The following is a 14,263-nucleotide window of genomic DNA, read 5'->3' on the forward strand; positions in this document are numbered from 1 at the left end:
TCAGATCGGATATTAGGAAAAGGTTCTTCACTGAGAGGGGTGGTCACTCTTCTGGGAGTTGCCGTGAGCTGGCAACTATCTTCAGGATTTTCTTGCTGGAGATGAGCTATTGTCAGGGGTCTGACAATTGTCTCTGCCTTGCAGAGATATCTGGTCAAATCGGAGGGCAACTACCAAACCAGATTATGTCACACCAGACACCAGGAATGATGGGACAACATCTGCATATCAACACCTGGAAAAGTACTATCTATTCTGGGAATATGCCACCCACAAAGCACTGCCTAGAACTTGAATGGAACAATCAAGGAGGGAGTGATCCCAGGCTCAGAAAATTCGATTGGTTAAGAAGTACAGTTTGAGTTGGAACTATGTAAGGGCAGAGTTACGTCAGTTTTTGGAACTATGAGATCGAAAGTAAAGATGTTTCTTCTATGAGACACTTATCTTGAGCTGTAAATCATAAGACCTGCAAATAAATGAGGACAAAGGACAGTCTACCTGATATACAGGAAGCAGAAATCAAGGCTTGAACCAGAGAATGTTGGAGGTGGCAGTGGCATGATTCCTTCAACACAAGGTGGTAGGAGAGTAATTCTTGCAATAGTTTCTGGAGTTCCAGGTGGGACTCGAGGTGATGGCCACCAGATCTTCTTGCTGCCAAGAGCAAGAATTCCCATCTGGAACCCAGGGGTGAGTAGTTTGTCTTTACTGAGTCTGCTGACTCACCACTGGTCTTCAAAACTTCACATACATGATATTTAACTTCACACATTCTGTCAAGGCTTGGAAAGAGGAAGGGATGAATCCAAAAGAGGAAAATACTTCCAGGGATCATCCCGTGTCCTAACGGAAGTGCTGAAGGAAACGGAGAAGGCAGCGTGTGGTGGGTATACTTCAGTCTGTTCGCCGTGTGACTTGGGAAGCTGAGGTCTGATGTACATGTGTGGACAAGCTGTAGCCTGCACAGCAGGAAGGCATCGATCAGAGCATTGTTGCGGTGATGTTCAACGTAACCCCTTGCAAGCACCAGAGATGGTCTGCTGCCACTTCTGCATCCAGCCAGGACCCAGGGGAAACTGCTACCCCAGCATTACCACTGCTTGTCAGAGCTGCTTTGTGCATCCAGTTGGCAGGAACTGGTGAGTGCTGTGCTTCTGTTCATACAAAGCCCTCCTTGCAGCTGAGAAAGTTCAAGGCAGGAGGAGCATCCCGAGCAGGGATGGCTGCCTCTCCTAATGCTGGAAACCAGGTGGAGATGCTGATTCTGGAGGCATTTCTGTTGGAGCTTGACTTTCAGCCTGCAGATGCCTGGCTGTGATGGGTGGAACGTGATGGTTGGTGACACTCACAGCACAGTGCATGAGGGCCTTGCATAGGAGCGGATTCCTCGGGAGGCATGAGAGAGCCAGCACTTTCCAATTTCTGGGAGGGCAGAGTGCTCTTGGGCAGTGAAGGGGGTCACAGGCAGATTTGGATGGCTGGTACCAGTAGACTTTGCCTCGGCTGCAGGCATGCGTTGGTTGGTATTGGAGCAGCTCAATTCCTAATGAGAACACATCACATCCCATCCTACTGTCCTACTTTCTTTCTAAAGGAACTGACTGGCAGACTGTGCAGAAGGAGACACTGCAGGAAAGCAGCCATCCCACCCTGCCAGTCTCTGACAAAGAAACACAGGTAGTGCAAGCAACTGGCATGCCAGGTAGTTTCTGTCCTGTGGTCATCCAGTGTTACCAACCAGAATCAGTGTGCCAGCAGGCTCTTCCTACCTGCTCTCGCACTCCAGGTCAGCAGCCAAACCTCAGCATGTTAGTGCAGAGCACATGTTGTAAATGAAGCCGGGGGTAGCTCTCTGAAAATGGCTGACCTCTGTGGGGTGTGGAGGGTTGTTCCAGCAGCATGCCAGAGAAGGTGCTTGCAGATCTCTGTGCCGCTGCTCGGCTCCCACTGCTCCCACTTCCCAGAGACTTGTGAGCTTTGCCCTTTTGGAACAAAGCCACCCCAGAGCGATGAGCTTGGCCCTGTGTGGTAGGAGCCTGCAGGAGTATTTCTCCCCTGGGCTGGCTCCAGCTGTGCCCTGTGCTGGCTGGAGCCTGACCTTCAGCCTGGGGGGTGTCCAGCAGAAGAGCTCCGGACACGTGCGCAGGGGAAAGTGTGAAGGTTTCTGCTCTGCGGTGCTCCCCACAGATAAAGCCCAGACCCCAGGGCACAGCCCCAGCCCTCAGCCCAGAGGAAGACAAGGGTAGTGCCTGTGCAGCCTCTCCCTACCCAATGAGAGGTGGAAGCAATCCTCCTTGTCCTCTGGTGCTTAGGCACCAGAGAGAGGTCATGAAAAAGAAAATCTCTTGGGTCCATGAAGCACACTGAGAGATTATCTGTAGTGCAGGTGAAGGTAACAGGTGGCATTGTCTCATTTTCTTCCAGGGATGGATGCTGGGAAAAGCACAAAGGCTGCTGTTCACAAGTCTGTGCGAAAGCACTACACCACAGTGAGTCCAAGACCTCCTCATGCAATTCAATGAGAAGCTGGACATCAGTCAGCAGTGTGCGCTTGCAGCCCAAAAGACTAACTACGTTAAAGGGGTGCATCAAAAGGGGAGTGTCCGGCAGGGAGAGGGAGGTGACTGTGCCCCATCTACTCAGCTCTTGTGAGGCCCCATCTACAGTACTGCGTTCAGGCATGGTGCCCCCAGCACAAGAAAGGCACAGAGCTCTTGGAGCGGGTCCAGAGGAGGGCCACTGAGATGATCAAAGGGCTGGAGCACCTCTCCTGTGAAGAAAGGTCGAGGGAACTGGGCTTGTTTAGCTTGGAGAAGAGAAGGCTGTGGGGAGACCTCATTGTGGCCTTCCAGTACTTGAAGGGAGCGTATAAACAGGAGGGGGGATGACGGTTTACGAGTGTGGATAGTGACAGGACAAGGGGGAAACTGAGACAGGGGAGGTTTAGGTTAGATGTTAGGAGGAAGTTTTTCACCCAGAGGATGGTGAAGCACTGGAACAGATTGCCCAAGGAGGCTGTGGATGCCCCATCCCTGCAGGCATTTGAGCCCAGGCTGGATGTGGCTCTGGGCAGCCTGACCTGATGGTTGGCAGCCCTGCATGTAGCACGAGGGCTGGAACTAGATGACCATTGTGGTCCTTTTCAACCCAGGCCATTCTATGATTCTATGATCATCAGATTCCAAGCCCCCTGCAGCAGGCAGGGTTGCCAACTGCTAGATAAAGTACTAGATCAGATCGCCCAGGTCCCCATCCAACCTGGCCTCAAACACCTTCAGGGACAGAGCATCCACAATCCCTCTTGACAGCCTGCTCCAGCACCTCACCTTCCCCTCAGAGAAAAACTTCCCCCTGACATCTAACCCTTAGTTTAAAACCATTCCCCTCTGACCTATCAATACCCACCTATGTAAAAAGTTGATTTCCCTTGTGTTTATAATCTCCCTTTAGATACTGGAGGGCTATAATGAGGTCTCCCCAGAGCCTTTTCTTCTCTGAACTAAACAAGCTCAGCTTCTTCAGCCAGTCTTCATAGAAGAGGTGCTCCAGCCCCTGGATCATTTTCATTTCTTTCTGTCCATGGACTCTTCCTCCTAGTTTGTGATGTATCCTGGGGCATTGCTAAGGAGGGCAGGACAGACAGCATTAAATCTGAGATGTCAGGAGACCTGGGAGATGCTTGGCCAGCTGTGGGAGAGACTCACGTACAGAGTCTCAGGGCTGCACTATTCAGGAACAAAAATAGGAAACGGGATGAATAATGGCATATTACTGGGCAGTGTCAGAAGAGTTAGAGGAAAGAAAAAATACATACAGAAAAAATACACAAATCGAAAGAGAGGAGAGCAGAAATGAAGAAGGCTGCTCTGAGAGCTGCCACTGCACGTGCAGAGGTGAGTCCTTCGTGAACACAGATGGGCCCTTGTTGTTCTCAGGGCCTCCGTCTGTCAGACATGGAAGGGGACTGTACAATACTGAGGGAAGCGGTGTCCTAGTGTTTTTTACACTTGCTTTGTTTCTTTCCAGTCCTCTGCAGTGAGCAGCCTTGTAGAGATGATGGAGAAGCTGCAACTGAAGGACTGAGTGGAAGAACATCAGAAGGCAGTGGCTTTGTGGCAGCAGCCCAACTTGGCACTCTGAGTCTGGTTGCAGTCCATCAATAAACAATTGGAGTTTTGGATTCACAAAGAGCACACGGCCTGATGTGTCCAGCAGCACTCAGTGAGCTGCTGCACGACCTCCTCATTATTCCACTCACGGCATTCCATCAGAACTCCCACAGCTCCATCTGTTTCAGTAACTGCTGCAGTTTATCGAAGCAATGGATGCACCAATCCTTTCCACTGCCCATAAACGCACTGTCCGCAAAGCATGTGCAAAGAAGTGCGAGTAGCACAGCCTGACCACAGGCGTGCTGAGTTAGAGAACAGCTCTATGGAGCTGTCTGAGTTTCTCAGGGCAGCACTGAGCATAACTGAGCGTGTGCCCCTCAGCCTGCAGGCGTCTCTGCTGGGGGAAGAGAGGCCCCGCCGGCCACCTGATCCCTGAAGGCAGAGGCGTTCTCCTGACTTCTCTGCAGTGGTACCTTTCCTCAAAAGGAACAGGAAAACAAGCAGCCTTTGTGCAGTTTATTTCTTGAGTGTGTTTGTGACAGAAACTCTTAAAGAAGACCTGCAGCTGCAGGCACTGCCCTGAGCAGATCCCCTTCCAGGATCAAGTGCTGTGGTGGAGGGCGGCTCTGCACTGCAGCACCTACTGCCTGTGACCACAGCACAGCCACTCAGCAGCACTGACACCAGTCACCAGGAGCAGCCGGGCCTTGCACCAACATGAAGGCTCAGAAGGACAGCATGGAAGGACACAGGGAGCAGCTCTGCATGGAGCAAGCACTGGTGCCTGCTGGCACTGCTGCGCTGGGACAGTTTTCCACTCCACCCCTGCATACAGGCACCGCTCCTGCAGCTCCACAGATAGTTTCTCAAGAAGGATGTCAGACAAAGTCAATACTGGGTCCCGTGTTTCATTGACATTTATGAACAGACTCGTGTACAGAGTCTCCAGGCTACACAGTTCAGGAACAAAAATAGGAAATGTGAACAATGGCATATGACTGGGCAGCATCAGAAGAGCTGCAGGAAAGAAAAAATACCCACAGAAAAAATACACAAATCAAAATGGGCTGCTCCTGCAATAATTTACATTACAAAGTAGGCTGCTCCTGCTGTCAGTTTTATTATGAATCGTATGCAGATGAAGAGGGGCAGTTCTAAGCTCATGGAAAAAGTCACCAGTTTCAACAACGCATCCTTGAGCTCCTGGTTCCTCACGCTACAGATGACGGGGTTCGATGCTGGAGGCACCACCGAGTGCAGAACTGCCAGTGCCAGGTCCAGGGATGTGGAGGAGGTGCAGGGAGCTTCAGGTTGGCAAACAGGGCAGCGCTGACAAACAGGGAGACCGCAGCCAGGTGAGGGAGGCACGGGGAAAAGGCAGAAAAACATCGCCTTGGCAGAGTGGCAGAGAAAATGTATTGGCAGTGTGCAGCAACCAACCCTCTGTCCTCTTGCAGACCATGACAGCAATGGAAGTCACGCCTTGGTGCACAACTGCCACATCTCCAGAGCAGGCCAGGAGATGTGCAGTGTCTTTCAGGTCTGGCTGTTTACCAGAGGGGGGCAACTGAGGGAGTTCCACACACCAAGGGATGCAGGTATCCTTGCTGCAGTGGCACAGACTCCTGGCACCTGTCCTTCCTACACAGGATGCCATCCCTGCAGCTCTGTGCTGCCCTCCAGTGGGGCAGATCCCAGAGCTCCTGTTGGAGCAGCGGCTCCCAGGGCAGACACCAGCAGCTCATCTCTTTGCAGGCACTGCTGCACTTCATCAACTCCCAGCACGTGCTTGTGCATACGAGAGCCCTGAGCGCAGTTCAGTGTATGCTTACACATTCTGTGGAAAAAGGAAGGAGCCAGGCACCTCCCAGCCGGGCTGCCTCCCCTTCCCCGCATCCCAGAGCAGCTCAGGGGTGCCTGCAGCCGGGGCACAGCTCGGAGCTCTCAGCAGGGCTCTGCCCCAAAGAGAAGGTCTTCTTCTTTACCTTTCTCTACCCTTCCTTTGCCCCTGCTCTTCCCTCTCCAGACCCTGCTCCGCCTCCACTCAGTCCTTGCCCTGTCCTCTCTCTGTCATCCGGGACTGGTACAGCACCAAACAATGTCAGGAAAAGTGTGACTCAGTCATCAAGGCCTTCTCCATCATGGGAGAGCTGCTGGGCCACCTCTGCCTTGTCAGCTGTGGAGAAGATGCCATCAGATACCCAGCTACAGCTGCATTTTATTGCCTCTCTGTGTCCAACTAACAGGAAGGAATAGAAAACGAGATAAACAGCATTCCTCTGCCCACAGACAGCTGCTGCTCTGTCTGCTCCTTTCCCATGTTATTCTGCTTGGTAGAGCCTGTCCATGAAGTCTGCAGGTTCCCTGAACTCCTGTGCTTCTCACAGCACCTTTATCACTCCTGAGCTCCCTCTTGTTCCCAGCACCCCTCACCTTTTGCTGTATAATGCCTTTTGCTGTTTTCCCACTCTCCTCACCACAGGGATTCTCCCCATGGGTCTCCTCACCATTGATCTCCTCAACCATTCCTGGTTTAAAGCACTGCTCACCATTTGCTAAGCTTGTTGCCAAAAGACTGTTTCTCCCTGACCCTTCTGCGTTCCCTCCCATTTGGAAACAATGCTGACAGATTAGATGGAAGACTACCTACAGCCCTGTGAGGAGCTGCAGGATACAAGTTTCCCCTCGTAGGCCAAGTCGTGTCCCAGTGACACTGCCAAGGCGATGAGCTCCAGCCTTCCTGGCAATCTCATGGCTTCCACCTGCAAAACCCAGAAGAGCATCCAAGCGAAGGCAGCACGTAGCAGACTAGACGAGTGTGCCTTGCACACGTCCTGCCTGACTGATAGCAAACCTCCAGCAAGGAGCCAGCTGGGCAGCCCACTCGGTACTTAAAGTTACAGAGGGCAAGTGCCCTCCGTGGTGTCTCTTGCTCAGTACAATAAGAAGAGTATTCTGGATTTCCTCTGGGAACCTTCACAGCACTGTGACTGCTGCTTTGGGTGCCTGCAGGAGGAATACACTCCAGGTAGCCAGCATGCATTTGCCTCTGAGCTCCCAAGGTGAAAGGGCAGGAGTCACAATAGATATTGCTTTGCAGAATGTGCACAGTATTCTTTTTCTGCAAGTCTGTTTCCATCCATTTCCATTAAAATTTAAATACTCCTTGCAGAGATGATCTAGGGTTGTTGGTTTATTTTTCCTATTTAACAACAAAAATGCTCTTATGTTACTTCTGATGGTAGGTTGTGTCTCACTGTGTGCACCTAAGAAAAGCCCTTACAGTCTGGTGAAATACATCTGGGCTGACCAAAGAAGCCCTATATTGTCATTGGAGTTAGTTATGACCCACTGATTTCCTTCATCACTACTAATTACACTGGAGCAGAGAAAAGACAATCACAAAAGTTGTGTACAGTTGAACAGAACCGACAGGAATCCCACCTTCTGAGGGTCTGTGGCAGTCATAGCAGAGAGCTGCATCCCCTTCTAGTCCTAGTACAACAAATCCAGGACCAGATGCCCTGACTAGCTGGGCTGAATCACTTCCTCCCTTTCTCCATTTGGGTTCAGTGTCTAGAAATTGAAGGTTATTCTAATATCCAACTCTTCCTTCTTTTTGTTTTCTTTATTTTTTTTTTCCTATTTTCTTTTTAATAGGAGAAATGACAGAGCTGGAAAGAAGCACGTCTGTCAGCTGAGGGAAGGAGCCCCAGGGACATCTACAGGAGCTGGTGGGAGGCAGAGAAAAGGAGCCAGAGGTCTGTGCCCCTGCTGCTGAGCTGGGCCAGGCTCCTGGGAGGCCAGGACTCATACAGCTGCTGGAACAGGAGCAGCTCCTCTGCACAGCACAGCAGGGCTGAGGGCACTGCCAGCAGGTGACAGTGAGAGGAGATAGGGGACAGCACATAGAGGGGGAGAAGCATTGCACTGGAGGATCGTCGCTCATGGACCTCAACGCAGTAAGTCTCTGGCTGCAGGGCAACGTGCACGTTTATCCTGGAGGGAAATATCCCATAGCAGATGAGGCTCAAGGCACTCTGTTTCTTTCTAATGGAAAGAAGAACCCAGCTCCAGCTGAGGGCTTCCCTGCTGAAGCAACAAAGCACAGCCCTGAGGGCTCTTTTTCCCAGGACAGCTGCAGGCAGTGCAGCTGGGGGTGCACCGGGTGCCCAGGGCTGTCCTGCAGAGCAGGTTCCATGCTGTGCCCCAGAGGCTGTGTGCTGGGGCAGGGACTGTGCCGCCTGCCAGGCTCAGCACTCAGCCTGACTGGGAGCTGCCCAAGGCGCTGCTGGGGAAGCTGTGGGGTTGCACAGTGTCACCAGTGTGACACAGCCCTAGCACCTGCACACAGGCCGAGAGGCCCCTAGGCAGTGCCCTGCTGCCAAAAGGGGTCCGCAGGGCTGAGCTGAGCACACAGCGGCTGGGATGGGCTCTATGAGCTCTGGGAAGGGGACGTGGGGACAGAGGAACAGCTGCAGGCAGCAGAGACATGGGCAGGGAGAGAGGGAGCTACTGCCAGAAGGAAGGTGGGAGGGGTTTGGGGCACCTCCCTGCCATACCCGCAGTGCAGATATCTTCCTTACAGCAACCCTTGGTCTTCTCATCTTTAGCATAGAACTGCAGTGATAATGTCACAGACACTCGGTAGCACATTTATTTTGGATCTGACGCTGGTGGTGGCAATTCAGGCACAGCTTGGACTTCAGTGCTGTCTGTTCCATCATGCAGATACATCCAAGGAGGAACAGCATCCTTGTCCCCTCCTAACCCTCAGGCTCTGGGAAATGCTGTGTGTAGGGCAGGGGGTGAGCGGACTCTGCTGTCAGGACACCAAATTTGAAAGCATTTCCCTCTGTCCCTGTGGTTCCTCCTTGGCCACATGCTTCCATTTCACAAGGTTACAGCTCTCCCATTGCAGCTCTGTGTTATCTAGCAGCCCTAGAGAGTACACCTCAGAGCTAAGACCATGGCAATGCTGCTGGATGGCTGTATTCAACAGATCCTCCTTTCCCAGCGAGGATGAGAGAGCTGAGACTGTCCTCAGCTATGATCAGAAAGCTGCGGGGTCTGGAGAGCTCACATTGGACCTGGGTTCCTCTGCTATCAGTAGGATCTAGATTATTTGCAGAGGAACACTGGAGTACAACCACCCTCCGGTGGTGCCAGCATAGGGCAGCAGAGGCCACAATCGATGGACAGCCCAGCTCCCTGCACAGCAGGACAGTCTCTCCTCCCATGGAGGAGGCATTGCAAGTGGAGTAACAAGGAGGTCGTGCAGCAGCTCACTGAGTGCTGCTGGACACATCAGGCCGTGTGCTCTTTGTGAATCCAAAACTCCAATTGTTTATTGATGGACTGCAACCAGACTCAGAGTGCCAAGTTGGGCTGCTGCCACAAAGCCACTGCCTTCTGATGTTCTTCCACTCAGTCCTTCAGTTGCAGCTTCTCCATCATCTCTACAAGGCTGCTCACTGCAGAGGACTGGAAAGAAACAAAGCAAGTGTAAAAAACACTAGGACACCGCTTCCCTCAGTATTGTACAGTCCCCTTCCATGTCTGACAGACGGAGGCCCTGAGAACAACAAGGGCCCATCTGTGTTCACGAAGGACTCACCTCTGCACGTGCAGTGGCAGCTCTCAGAGCAGCCTTCTTCATTTCCACTCTCCTCTCTTTTTGTTGTTGCTGTCGTCTTGCTATCGAGCAAGAAAAGCCATAAATTCATTTTGTCAACAGCAAAACCACGGAAACATGAGTACCATAAAAACCGATGGCAGACAAAAGACACGGGCAATTCGGCTAGGAGGCCTCCCAGGGAAGGCTATTTCCAGTGGGATGTGTTAAAGACCATCACAGAGTTAATGGGAAAAGATGGGGTTACACATTTTGGCCTTTGGACTTGGTAGCCTTCAACACTTTTCCCTTCTCTGCAGAGAGAAGGAAAAAGCAAAGCAAACCCTAAGCAAACTCTGCGTGTTTGATAAAGGCAGCACCTCACCAGGACAGCTACAGCATCTTCTTACCTCTTAGCTTTGAGGTCTGGAACCGTTCAGTCCGCACTGGGGCAGGCCCAGGGTGTGCTGCTGGAGCTGGCACACCGCCTCTGCTCTGATATGGGCTCTGAACTTTTGCCCCATGGCACTCCACCTTCACTTGTTTCTTGGCAGACCACCACTCTGCTTTTTGCTCCTCTTCGTCCACTCCCTTGTGCTTTCTTGCAGCCACGGTCTTGGAGAAGGAGCGGCAGTCGACTGCAGGGAAAGGTCTTCCCCCTGTGCTGGGACCTGCTGTTCCAGGAAGCCTCCCAGCCTGGAGAGGAGCTTTCAGGTAGATCCTGCCATTTGGCCCAGCACCTCTCCCTGTCAAAATTAAGAAAGGGGAAGCAACAAGAGTTAAAGAGAGCCCAACAACTACCCTCAGTCTGCCAACCAAACCAAACCAAACCAAACCCCAGGGATTAAGACATCAAGCAACACGCAGTGACAACAGCCCCAGGAAAGGACAGACAGAAAGCCTAACTAGAAAGACCGTGCACCAAACCCAGATGCCTGTTGTGTGTCTGTACCTCTCTTCAGTGCTGTGCCACACTTGGTGCTCCTCCCCTGCCTTCCTGCAAGGCGACGCTTCACTGCAAGGCCGCTTGCATCACCTTCTGACAGAAAAAGGACAAGAAATACATAAAGAGCATCTCTTTGGAGGAAGATTTTAGCCCAGCAAACCACAAACTTCTCTTCAAGAGCAGTTTCTTCTAGTTGCCCTTCTGCTGCTACAGCGTTGCACCATTTCTGCAGTCCGCACAGATCTGCAGTGCCCTTTCCTCTCCCCTCCATCACACACACCCCTTCATGCAGCCCTCTTTAGAAGCAGGTACCCACACCACAGCTCATAAGAGCTTCTTACCTGGGGAGGCTTTCCGTTTCTCCCCTTGCCCAGCACCATTCCATGGACACGCAGACTCCATCCCTACAACGGATTGTGTGTTGATTTTGCAGACACCAGCAGACAGCAGAAGTATTGTCCTGTTAGCCCATGTCCCCCCAGAAAACAGAAAGATGCTACTTTTTACAGCCAAAATGCAAACTGATTGATAGTTCACTTTTCACTGCTCCTTCCTGCTCTCCCAAATGTATGGTTACTTGACATCCCCTACAGCACCGTGCCCGCTCAGAAGTAATATTCAAAATTCATTATGCCATACTTCATGACAGAGGGCTGAAGAAACTCACTTTTGCATGGCAGGAAGGACGGTCCATCCCCATCACATCCCTCTGTGCGCTGCAAGGCGCGGTTGGATCTCTGGCAGCCTACTGGCTGCTGCTCCCAAACACGGGGAACCGCTCCATGCCACTTCTGAAGAGAGAAAGGAAGAAGCGTTGGTGGGAATGGGCAGCCAAGGTCTGCAGAGAGGTTCCAGATCGTGCCAGAGATGGGATATCAGAGTGCTGAGACATTAATTATCACTAAGGGAAAATACAGCCTGAGCCATGTCCATGCCATTAGCCCAGGCTGTCAGCAGTAGAATCCAACCAGTTATTGAGGTTACAAAGGACCAGTAGGGCTCCCCATGCTCCACCCCTCCCCCTTGAAAATGAGAAAAAGGAAGAAAAACCAAGCAAAAGAAGCCCAGCCACACCTTGCCACGCACAGAGCAGAAATAGGAACAGCAGTCGTCTCCTTGCTGAGACATGACCACTGAAGTCTCAGACGAAGCCCAAGTTCTGAGGGCTCTCTCCACACGAACTTCCCCTGCCTTTGAAAAGAGTGAGATTCACTCTTCCCAAGACTGCCTCAATCCCCAAAATCTCCTTTTGGACAGGAACCCTGCAGAAATCATCAAAAAGTGAAAAATAATGAGGAAGAAGCATTTTCCCATCTTTCTTCTGTCATGTGATTTAGTCTCTTGAGGAGGGCAATGTCTGGAAATCAGCTGGCTGTAAGAGCTGTCCTAATCCTAGATCCAGCTTGTGCCTGACTGCCGTGGCTTGTGTCAGCAAGTGCTCTTCTCCATCTCCTCAGTAGCTCTGCACCCAGCCATCCGTGGGGCAGTGAGGCATAAGTTGCTCTCTGTGAAGTTTGTACTCTCCTTCCTTCTTAATGTCTGACATGAAGGTGGGGGTCCTGCAGCAGATGTCCAAGGAAGTAATGACATTTCACCATCCTCACCAAAACGTGAGATGGAATCTCAACAAGAACCCATTTCCCCTGGAAACAGCCATGCTGAGGGGCACTGCTGGAGCTGGGAACTCCTCCGCAGCCCAGCTTTTCTGCTGAGACAACTCCCAGCAACCACCCAGCACCAAACTGAGCTCACCTGCTCAGCCCGCTCTGCCCAAGCTGTTCCCACCTCACACACACTCCGCAGTGGTGCTTCTGAGAGCCTCTCACAGGGTGATCCGTTCCAAGGAAGGCCCAGAGCTCAGCGTCCACGTGCAGAACACTCACCAGAGCACGAGCTCTGCTCAGCAGCTGTGGCACAAATGCTCCCACCCCGGCAACAGTTGTGACCTCAGTGAGTGCCCACATTGCTTCTGTGCTTTCATCATAAGTGAAGGAAATGGATGCCTCCCAGATCCAAATTTTAGGAAACCATCACCAGGGACACCCAATGGGGTTATATGAAGTAAAACAACAGAGAAGTGAAGATGATTCTTGTGCAGCCCAATAAAAACCAGTAATGACCAATATCATAGAATCATAGAATCACCAAGGTTGGAAAAGACCCACAAGATCTCCCAGTCCAACCATCCACCCATCACCAATAGTTCTCGCTAAACTATGTCCCTCAACACAATGTACAAATGTTCCTTGAATACCTCCAGGGTCGGTGACTCTACCACCTCTCTGGGCAGCCCATTCCAGTGCCTGACCGCTCTTTCAGAGAAGTAGTATTTCCTAAAATCCAGCCTGAACCTCCCCTGGTACAGCTTGAAGCCGTTCCCTCTATTCCTATCACTAGTTACACAAGAGAAGAAACCAACCCCCAGCTCACTACAACCTCCCTTCAGGTAGTTATAGAGAGCAATAAGGTCCCCCCTGAGCCGCCTCTGCTCCAGACTGAACAATCCCATGCTTGGGCTGTATAATAGAGAGCAGCATTACGCTTGTGGTCATCCCCTCTGACTCCGAGATCCCACTTCCATCTGACGCCCCAAACACAGGGTCCTGTTTTCTACGGAGGCCATAGGAAAGGTGTCTGTGTTGTAGTTTTGTGATCGTTGTTGGTATACCACGTCAGAACATCGTGCAGAACAGTGGCAGTTAAAGAGTTAATGTTCTGGTTCCGTGTTACCGTCTTTTGGGGCATTTTGGGCCCCCCCGGTGGGGGGGGAGGAGGGGTGGGGCGGCATCCCTGGAGGACTTGGCACGAAGAGGAGGTGAGGTGGAGCTCTGGACCAGACCCCTGCCGGCACTCACTCTGCCTCTGGCCGCCTCAGCTCTCCACGGAGCAAAGCCTGTGCTTCCCTCACACTGTCATGGTTTGACTCGTACTTTGGTCCTCCAGTCTCTCTCTGTTTGTTTGATTTGGTTCAATTAAGTAGAATACCGTTCCTCCTCCGATCGCTTGGGCTGGTGCTGGCCTCACTTATTGAGGCTTCATGCCCCAGGGCCGGTGTAGGCCTCTCGGGCTGTGGCTTCAGGCCCCGTGGCCATTGTCAGCCTCACTGGCTGCAGCTGTGGTTTTAAGTCCCTGGACTGATTCCAGCCTCTTGGGCTGTGTCTTTGGTCCCCAGGGCTGGTGCTGGCCTTTCGGGCTTTGGCTTTAGGCCCCGGGGCTGGTGCCAGCCTTTCTGGCTGTAGATGTGGCTTTAGGCCCCAGGGCTGGTGCCAGCCTCTCGAGTTGTGGCTGTGGATTTAGGCCCAAAGCTGGTGCTGGCTTCTTGTGCCACAGCTGGAGCTTTAGGTCTTAGGGCCAGTGCAGGCCTCTCGGGATGTGGCTTTTGGCCTTGGGGCCACTGCTGGCCTCTTGGGCTGTGACTGTGGTTTTAGGCCCTTGGCCTGGTACCGGCCTCTTGGGCTGTGGCTGTACCTTCGCCCCAGGGCTGGTGCTGGCCTCTCAGGCTGTGTCTTTAGGCCCCAGGGCTGGTGCTGGTCTGTCTGGCTGTTGCTGGGGCTTTAGGCCTCTCTGGCTGTGGCTGTGACTTTAGGC

The 14,263-nt window shown here is 52.2% G+C and overlaps 1 protein-coding gene across 1 annotated transcript; it reads right to left on the reverse strand.

Annotated features, from left to right (window-relative positions):
- Positions 1-9,402: 9,402 nt before the first annotated feature.
- Positions 9,403-10,946, reverse strand: LOC121107031. The gene is made up of 4 exons (XM_040649106.1): positions 10,682-10,946; positions 10,140-10,475; positions 9,733-9,812; positions 9,403-9,599 (listed from the first exon to the last, which is right to left on the reverse strand). Exons 1-4 carry the CDS (start codon positions 10,944-10,946, stop codon positions 9,543-9,545), a joined length of 738 nt encoding a protein of 245 aa, XP_040505040.1. The 3' UTR covers positions 9,403-9,542.
- Between the last annotated feature and the right edge of the window lie 3,317 nt (positions 10,947-14,263).

Source organism: Gallus gallus, chromosome 17 (genome assembly GCF_016699485.2).
Source record: "Gallus gallus isolate bGalGal1 chromosome 17, bGalGal1.mat.broiler.GRCg7b, whole genome shotgun sequence".
Classification (NCBI taxonomy): Eukaryota; Metazoa; Chordata; class Aves; order Galliformes; family Phasianidae; genus Gallus; species Gallus gallus.

Coding starts and splice junctions, on each gene's coding strand:
- LOC121107031 (XM_040649106.1), bottom strand. CDS start 10,946: ATGGAGGGGAGAGGAAAGGGCACTGCAGATCTGTGCGGACTGCAGAAA. Junction 10,476..10,681: donor TGGCACAGCACTGAAGAGAG/GTACAGACACAC, acceptor TAATTTTGACAG/GGAGAGGTGCTGGGCCAAAT. Junction 9,600..9,732: donor CTGCCACTGCACGTGCAGAG/GTGAGTCCTTCG, acceptor GTTTCTTTCCAG/TCCTCTGCAGTGAGCAGCCT.